The sequence below is a fragment of the Phaseolus vulgaris genome, chromosome 11 (genome assembly GCF_000499845.2).
Source record: "Phaseolus vulgaris cultivar G19833 chromosome 11, P. vulgaris v2.0, whole genome shotgun sequence".
Taxonomy (NCBI): Eukaryota; Viridiplantae; Streptophyta; class Magnoliopsida; order Fabales; family Fabaceae; genus Phaseolus; species Phaseolus vulgaris.
Genome location: NC_023749.2, coordinates 8,219,449 through 8,228,261, shown reverse-complemented (window position 1 = coordinate 8,228,261; position 8,813 = coordinate 8,219,449). Strand labels below are relative to the sequence as shown.

At 32.5% G+C, this 8,813-nt stretch overlaps 2 protein-coding genes across 3 annotated transcripts; both read right to left on the bottom strand.

Annotated features, from left to right (window-relative positions):
- Nucleotides 1–337: 337 nt before the first annotated feature.
- On the bottom strand, nucleotides 338–5,280 carry LOC137824284 (superoxide dismutase [Cu-Zn], chloroplastic). The gene is made up of 8 exons (XM_068629861.1): nucleotides 4,974–5,280; nucleotides 4,314–4,375; nucleotides 4,188–4,227; nucleotides 3,985–4,080; nucleotides 3,859–3,890; nucleotides 3,618–3,693; nucleotides 2,175–2,228; nucleotides 338–605 (listed from the first exon to the last, which is right to left on the bottom strand). The coding sequence occupies exons 1-8, from the start codon at nucleotides 5,200–5,202 to the stop codon at nucleotides 580–582; spliced, it is 615 nt and encodes a 204-aa protein (XP_068485962.1). The 5' UTR covers nucleotides 5,203–5,280; the 3' UTR covers nucleotides 338–579.
- Nucleotides 5,281–6,746: 1,466 nt separating this feature from the next.
- On the bottom strand, nucleotides 6,747–8,471 carry LOC137824272 (transcription factor FER-LIKE IRON DEFICIENCY-INDUCED TRANSCRIPTION FACTOR-like). 2 transcript variants are annotated; one of them, XM_068629840.1, is made up of 4 exons: nucleotides 7,835–8,471; nucleotides 7,443–7,634; nucleotides 7,178–7,351; nucleotides 6,747–7,094 (listed from the first exon to the last, which is right to left on the bottom strand). In XM_068629840.1, exons 1-4 carry the CDS (start codon nucleotides 8,309–8,311, stop codon nucleotides 6,999–7,001), a joined length of 939 nt encoding a protein of 312 aa, XP_068485941.1. In that variant the 5' UTR covers nucleotides 8,312–8,471; the 3' UTR covers nucleotides 6,747–6,998. The 2 variants fall into 2 exon arrangements, with proteins under 2 accessions (XP_068485941.1, XP_068485950.1); XM_068629849.1 differs by having other exon boundaries at nucleotides 7,443–7,625; nucleotides 7,835–8,464.
- Between the last annotated feature and the right edge of the window lie 342 nt (nucleotides 8,472–8,813).

The following is an 8,813-nucleotide window of genomic DNA, read 5'->3' as shown; positions in this document are numbered from 1 at the left end:
ACCAAAACACTTCACTCATGAACTACTTTATCTTGGTTGGAACAAAAATAAGAGAAATCTCATCTTCGTAACCTTGAAAAGTACAATACAAATCTCAAGTGAATATATATGAACAATAGAATCCCTAGTTTCACTGAAGAGCTAAAAGGGAAATGAGTAAAAGGGCTTCATTTGATCCCGTCATTCGCAAAATTCCCACACTCCCATTCCCCCACCAAAAAGTAAAAGAACAGTGGACACAACACAAGTAACCAGTTGCTGCAGTTGCACCATTGACATAGAATATCAACATAAATTATTCTGAAGCAAGCAACAAGGACTACAGAAATCAATTCCATTGGGGAATAAACACGTGACCGCATGATGAATTTTATTAGGGTTTACACACCGGTGAAGTACTGATATGTTTTCAAGATTCATTTGGTGCACTTGTCTTTAGATGGACATTATGATTTATAGTTTACATGGTGACTGAAGAAATCATACAAAAGTGAGTCATCGGGCTTCACGGCATGGGGATAACCCAAAGGGAAAAAAAAACATCAGAAAAATAACAAGATTAAACATTCGCTGCACTAGTTATGCTGGAGTCAAACCAAGCACACCTGCAAACATGCAAGCACAACACATTATCACACAGGATAAACATAAAGTTCATAAATTGGAGTATAAACATTATGAAGACAGCAGACATATAAATCAGCTATAACTTTTGAAAATTGGATTGTTGAATAAACTTTACAACTTCACCCAGACCAGCAACACCTACCCTGCATGCAGTGGTGGTTCTAGCCCTTATCTAATTAAATTTAGCCTTGTCTAAGTTACTAATAATGGCAATTATAATAACTTCACTAATTTGAAAATTATTCATTATATTTTTAGTTTATTATAGAGATCTCACATTGACTAGAGATAAGATCAATTCATAGTATATAAGTAATTGCAAACTTCACTTTATAAGCCGGTTTTGTAAGGTTAAGTTTAAAGTTCCCTTTTTAAGATAGTATTAAAGTCATTTAGAGTCTATCCTAACTATAATTTATTGGGCCTATTTAGTCACCAGTTATCAGACCACTTATAAACATAAACTCATACAGGAATTTGAGGGTCTCAGCGTGAGGATAGTATGTTATAAATCTCTTGACTAGAGATTTTGTCAATCATAATATAATTCATAGTATATAATAAGTGAATGCAAACTTCATCTTGCAAACCAATTTTATAAGGTTGAGTTAAGTTTAAAGTACACTTTTTAAGAGTTTATATGAAAAAATATATTAATTTTACAATTATCGTTAATTGTTCTATAAATACATAATTTAAATTTAAAATAATCATCGTGAGTGGGGGCCAGGATGACAAAGGTGGGGTGTAGGTTTAAATGTATTTGCAGGGGCAACTTTTGGTTTTAATCCCCCTAAAGGAGGCAGTGCAGGGTTGGATTGTTAAATTGCCCGTCCTTGGAGCCTTAAGAAGATGATAATCAACAGACCTGTTTCTAAAGCTTGTTCACACCGAATCTTGAGTTTTAGAGACAAACTTTGATTCATAATTTATATCTATTTATGAGTTTAAGCACAATAGCTACTAATCTACCAGAAAAGGCCAAGTAATCAAGCTTGTAATTTCCTCCTTAAATGCAGGATACAAAACCCAAATTTGATTTCCAGTCAATATTCCATGTTTTAATTAGACAATCCCAAAGATATGTATGTTGTCATAGATATTAAAGCACATATACAAAGATCTTTCAGATATCTAAACACCCTTTCTCTGTATCAGTTACGCACATGAAGCCATGAAATGAGATGTAGCAAACATATGCATATCAATAAAATACGTCTCTGTTCAATTTGATAGTGGATAGAAGTATTCATCTGAAGTATAGATCAGGACTCAGCTTATTCAGCAGACTCAAGTGCACAACTTTCGAAAATTAGATTAGAGATAGTATGTAAATCATGCATTACTTATCAAATAAACAGTTTGTGAGCAAATCATATTTTTTTTATCCCAAAAATTGATCATAATGTTATAGAAAATAGTTCACCTTAGAGCATTGAAGTAAAGAGTAAACCAAAAAACATAAATATAACCATATTGGATTGGTGGAAGGAATAGATGAATATGAAAAGGATAGAACACTTCTAGTTTATAATTTTTTTTCATACCACATGCTAATCTTCCACCAGCATTTCCAGTTGTCAAACTAAGTTCATGACCCCCTGCAAAAGTATAAGCAAACGTAGATAAGACAAAAGTAAAAATAATTCAGTTATAATTTTGTTTTGGTTCAAAGTTTAAATAATTTCAAACTAAAGCATTCGAGTTGGGTCCCCTTCTTCATAGTTACAAATGTATATTATAAATCCTAATTAGTTGTTTGTTATCCTCTTAACTAATATTATCTAATCTTTTAAAGTTTGTATCTTCTACAACTGATTTCAAGTACTACAAGTAGATATCCCTTTATCTTTTGCAAAAATTTTGGATAGTTTTAATGAATCTATGTGTTAATGATTAATACGCCTTATAAACGACTTTAGATAATACATTCCACTTTAATAGGAGATCAAATTAACTCTTGGTACACAGCCCCCAACCTCAAGCCGAGTAGGCGAAGAAGTTTATCCAACAAAAAACTCAAAAATAAATTACGATCTAATCGATTCATGGTAGTGCATGAAAACATTAGATTGCTGACATAAGTTGCTTAATGGGTTTATGGTTGTGTTAGTTTGTCCTCAACGTTTTATCAATTGCCCATATTTCAAATTATCTTATAGGCTAAGGCTCAACAATTGTCAAAGTTAAGAAAAACGAACTTACTAGTATCACAAGGGGTTAAACTTTAAGCAAATGTCAGTAGAGCTAGGTTAGTACTACCTAATTTATTAGCTTTTGTAAATATCGCTTGGTAAGGTTGACTGCCTGAAAAGGTCGATTTTTGGTAGATATTGCATGATAAGGTCGGTTTTTTGTAGATATCGCATGATAAGGTCGATTTTTGGTAGATAACGCCTGATAAGGTCAAGGCTGATCATAGTTAGCATTTTAAAAATCCAAGAGGCAGATCATAGTCAACAATTTAAACAATCTAGTTGAGCTAGGGTTTAAAGTTTAAATGACTTCAAACTACAGCATTCAAGTTGAGTCCCTTTGTTCAAAGTGTATTTTATAAGTCCTAGTTAGTTGTCTATTATCCTATTAACTAATATTATCTAATCTTTAAAGTTTGTATCTTCCTCAACTGATTTCAAATACCACAAGTAAATATCCATTTATTTTTGGCTAAGATTTTAGGTAGTTTTATTGAATCTGTCTCTTAATGATTAACCGGCCCTATAACCGACTTTAGATAAGTTACATTCCATTTTAATAGGAGATCAAACTAACTACCAGTACATCATGATCACACTACACAAGATTCCAATTGCAATGTGAGATATAAAATGCCAAGATGAACAACCAATTTCATTCTCATGTCATTCCTCCCATTATACATACATACTCAGTCGGTAATGCAAGTGCTGAAGTTAGTGAAAGTAATTTTTGTCAGAGAGCTCAGGGATCCAAATGCAAATATAAATAAATATTAAAATGAAATAACTGACCCTTTCCAAGGTCATCCTCAAGCTCATGAACCACCAAGGCTCTTCCAATCACTGAATTGGGGCCAGCGAGTGGTATCTGCATATTTGATGCCAAACATACAACATAATTAGCTACTTTCAATGTGGAATTACATGGTTCAAAATGGTTTGGAATTATGACAGACGGGCCTAAAAACCATGATTTGACAAATATGTATCAAAAGAACAAATATTATGTTAAAATACAAATTAAAAAGAGCACCTGATTATCCACAATTGAAACCTCTGCAACCCCTATATTTCAAAACAAAGGACAAAAAAATACATAACCAGGTCCAGAAAGCAGTTCAAATAGAGGAATACAAACGTGAAAAGAAAAAAGTTATACCATCTGCATTAGCAACTATGTTTCCCAGGTCACCCGCATGACGGACTTCATCCTCCGGAGCACCATGTGTCAACTTGTTAGGATTAAAATGCGGTCCTAAATGTCATTCAAGAAACAAACCCTTGTAACTTAATTGAACTGGACCACCGCAAGAAAAGAAAACAGTGAAGCAAAAAATGGAAACAAAGTTCCACTTGCCTTACCTGTTGAAATACACCCATTTGTGGTATCACCATACTCATGCTGCAAGAAAAAAATGATAAAAGTGTTTACGAAGTAAACAATTTTAAAGGAAGGTACATGAAGTAACAAGGGAAGCAAACACTCACTAGGTGAAAACCATGAAGCCCCGGAGTAAGGCCAGTAATGCGAACACTGACCGTTGTTGGGCCTACTCATAACACACAGAAATAGGTAGTTAGACACGTGAAAAGTAGCAATTGACATTCACACATGACGAAAGGCTAATTTTAAACATCCACTCACTTCTCTTCTATCTCATTTTCATCCTATTTTTTTTCATATCTTTCTCTTCCCAACACTGTCCGCTCCAAAATGGATGGGGGAGAATGTTTAACATTTTCCATAATGAAAAGTGTTACATTCATTATTCGTACATACATAGATTTCCTAGAGCACTGGCACTATCTATTCTTTTATCTCTCTCCATCGCACGAATTATCTTCACGCACACTTTCTCACTTCTCTTCTTTTCTCCTTATTTTTTGCCTTGTGCAGAAAAAGTTTCTCATAATTAAAAGATTAAGGAGCTAGCCGTTAGATCCTGAATACTTTTTTCATTTATAAGTTTTTTCACTTCTAATAATTTAATGAAATACGCTTAAAAGAAGTCACATCAATAATTAAATGTCACCGTGATACATAATAAAATGCATAATTCCTTGAATAATTTATCGTTTGTCACCATTGTATTCATTTCCATTTCAATCAAACTAAATTACTACTGTTACAAAGAGGAGAGGACGAACCATCATCTTCTTGTGTTAGGGTGGCGACGCCTTCGACGGCGGAGTTGCCCTTGAGGACGGCAACGGCCTTCTTGGTGGCGGCGAGGACAGTGAGGGTCTTCGAGCGCGAAAGGGTTAGGGATTGGGGAGTGAGCTTAACGGAGACGCCGGAGAATGGTGAGCGGAGAAGTGAACTGGGTTGGAACGGCGACGGAGCGACAACAGCGTTGGCTGCCATTGCTAGATGCATTGTGACGGAGAGTGAAAGAGGTTTAGATGTTTGTGATAATGCAACACAGAATGTGTGTGTGAATCTGTGGTTAAAACCAAATTATATAATCCTCTTACACTCGCTTCTTTTGTTTTTTCATTTTTTGTTTTGGCTGCTTCTGAAATTTATTACTATTTTCTATCAGATAGAAAAAAAAAAGTTATAACAGTGTGGTTAGTAATAAATAGAATTCATTAATATATTTTATTACTGGTAATCTAATTTTATGTCGTTTGAAATTTTATATCTAATTTCTTATTATATAAGTTAAAAACCGTTTGCTAAAGTAAAATTAAATTTTGGCTTAGATAAATAAAGTTGGATAAAATTTCTTAAATTCCATACATTGTATCTCCTTGTGAAGCTTCCTTTTCGAGGCAAAGTTTCTTAAGTTAGTTGAATAAAAAGAAAAATAGAGAGGAATGAAATAAGAATGGTAGAACTTTTTTCTACTCTAGTTGTTGAGTTTTATGAGGTTATACATGTTATAGAGGAAACTCAAAAGATGGGGCTTACTAATGTATGACTGAAAAATGATTCTGTTTTGGTTTGTGATGCGTTTACTATTAGAACAAATGTTCCTTAAATGTTTCGTAATCGACAGAATACTTGTCTTAATTATTGTGAGAATTGGTTATGTGTGCTGATAAGTTGTTAATTTAGAATTTATTCATAGAGAATATTTTCATTAGTATAATAAGTTTCCATCTTTTTTGTTTTTAGAATTCTTTATAAATAAGTATAGTCTACATATGTATCGTTTTTGTTAACATATTGGGTTTTGGTCTAATCCTCATATTTTTGTATTTTTATTTAATAATACGTTTTTAAATGATTGTTGTTATTTGAGGTGTCAGCCTAGTTCAGATATTAAGTTGCATAGTAACGTCTAACCTGAAAATTTTTATTTAAAATAAAAATAAAAATGGTAGAAATAAAATAAAAATATAATAAAAATGTGTTTAAAAAAAATAAAAAGGCAGTGAACAAAAGTTACCCTTGTTTAACTGAATAAAAAAGAAATCAGAAAGAAAGAAATTAATTATATGAAAATATATTATAATAGTTAAAAATATACTTTTTAATATAATATTTAATAACATGTGGACTAAAAGGAGAGTAAAAAAGGAAAAGAAAATAAAATAAGATATTGAAAAATAAAATTGTTTGAATTGAGTAATTTGTAAAATTACTGTATCCGCAAATGTAAAGACGAACAAAAAAAAATGCATAAATCAATATATGAAAATTGAAAAACACAGAAATAGATGAGAGAATTGGTTAAGTGAGCATCAACCTTATCTATTATTTAAAAAATCTATTATTAAAAATAAACTGATAGAAAGTTAGTCAAATGTAATTTAACTTTAAAATTTTAGATGAATGTGGCAGTAGTTATAGATTGTCACATCAAGTGTTTTAGCAGTTTTTGTTTATACATTTGGGATAATAATTTTAATTCAAGTTTGCAGCATTATTAATAGTACAATTTTAAGAAGTGAAAACAGAAGCGTACACACATATACTACTAATATTGGTTCTTAAAAATTGATAGGGCTATTATCTCAAAATAATGAATTACATCTCAATGCTCATAGTTAGCGACTACAGAGGAATAAAAAAAAAGTTAACCACTAAACAGCACTTAGATACATGTATACTATTACATATATTACAGATTATATATAGATTTTCATGTCTACTTACAGTAGCTCTATGTCTCTGCAACCTTATTTGATTACAGCTTACGGTTTATTTATTCAAAGAGTCAAGCATTAAAAATGGTAGAATTCAAAGCCTTGCTTCACAAAAGCTTCAGACACCCAAATTTTCAAGTTGTGCAGGTTCATTTCTGGCTCAGAGCTTTTCACCTGTTTTAAACACATCACTGATAAAATCAGTAAACAAAAATCACAACTATAAGTAAACTACAAAGATTCAGAGGATAACTTACATTCAATGAAAATGTAAGTTGAAAAGTGTTACCAACTGTGGATAAGTTTGAATTCTGAACATGGAAGCCTCTCAGAGACTCTATAGATTTGTACAATGAGGCAGCCACTCCTTCTCCTTTGTTGCAAACTATTTTCACATAAAACCCTTTTGCATCTACTTGAAACATGTACATCTACACCCAGCATCAATATTCTAGATGTTACAATAAGTGGCAGGACCAACTAAAAACTGTTTATGGAGTTAGAAAGATTTTGTCAAAACACCTGGATTATCTTCTTGCATATTGAAAGGCTGTTAAACTCAACATTCTTGAGATTTTCATTTGATCCTTCATAACTTTTAGACACCAGTAAGGATGTTTCAAGTCCTTCAACCTCATCTTTAAGCATATTGGCTTGTGCTTGAAGCTCATGCATATATGACACAGCATCTCCAATGATAGAAGCCTTATCCATCTTCCCACACAATTAATTATATATACATATATATATATATGTATGTATATGTATATCAGTTAACTTGAGTTTCAAAAGTGTAGAGCATGTCACAATTAAGTAACTTATGAATAAGCCACTAATCAAGTTTGTTTTTCATATGAAATATTCTGAACTACTTGCCTTTTGTAATGTTTTAATGTAGTAGAGAAGACACCTACCTTAGTTATGAAGGGAACCAAAGATCTCAATGCATGAAGCTTTTCCTTCATTCTGTCTCTTCTCCTCCTCTCAGAAATCAAAGTTTTGGACCTGTCAGTTTTTGGTTTTGACTTAGGAACAAGACTCTTACTATGTGTTGTTGCAGAGGAGTGCTCCATGTCATCTTCCTCTTCTCCTCCCCCTCCTCCTTTGGCTTTCCCATCAAAATAAGCGAAGGAGTTAGGTGTGGAGTTTGAATCATAGACATTGACAGCATTACTATTGCAGTGATCAGATGGGATTGCAGGGGGTGCCAAGAAAGAGTTATCAATGAATGCTTCATTCATAAGCTCAGAATTGAAGTCACAAATGGCATGTTTCTTCTCCGAACGAATCAAATCGATCAACTGATCTAAGTTGGGATCTTCAACAAAGTCGTGTAGCTCAAAGTCATCAATGTGCAGTAGAGTCTCTTCATGAAGATGGATTGTGTCCATGTTTGTATACAAAATTATATTAAATTCTTGATATAGAAATTAATAGCAGTCCTTTGTGGTTTTTCCTGAATGATCATTGAGAAGAGTGAAATGTGCATGACAAATAAAATTAGAAGAAAGAAACACAACATTAATAGAATACATAAACAGATTAACGTTGGAACAGTATGCTGTCCATTTCAACATTTTCTTTTAGTTATAAATGGTGGTAATAATTTAATGCAATTATCATTAATATATATAAAGATAATGCTGGTACTGCACAGGCAATATATAAAATAAAGTTCATAGTATATATAATTTTATTTTTTGTTTTGTTAATTTGGGGAGTGATGCTGTTATGCATGAAGACATGTGTTGAGTGGTGTAAATAATTAAAATTGTGTTATATGGTCACTTTCTAACTATGAGCACAGTTATTTTCCTGCTTAATAAAATATGTGTGTGTGAACAGAATCTAATGGGAACACGATGACGCTGTTCTTCACGTACTTTGTTAAGT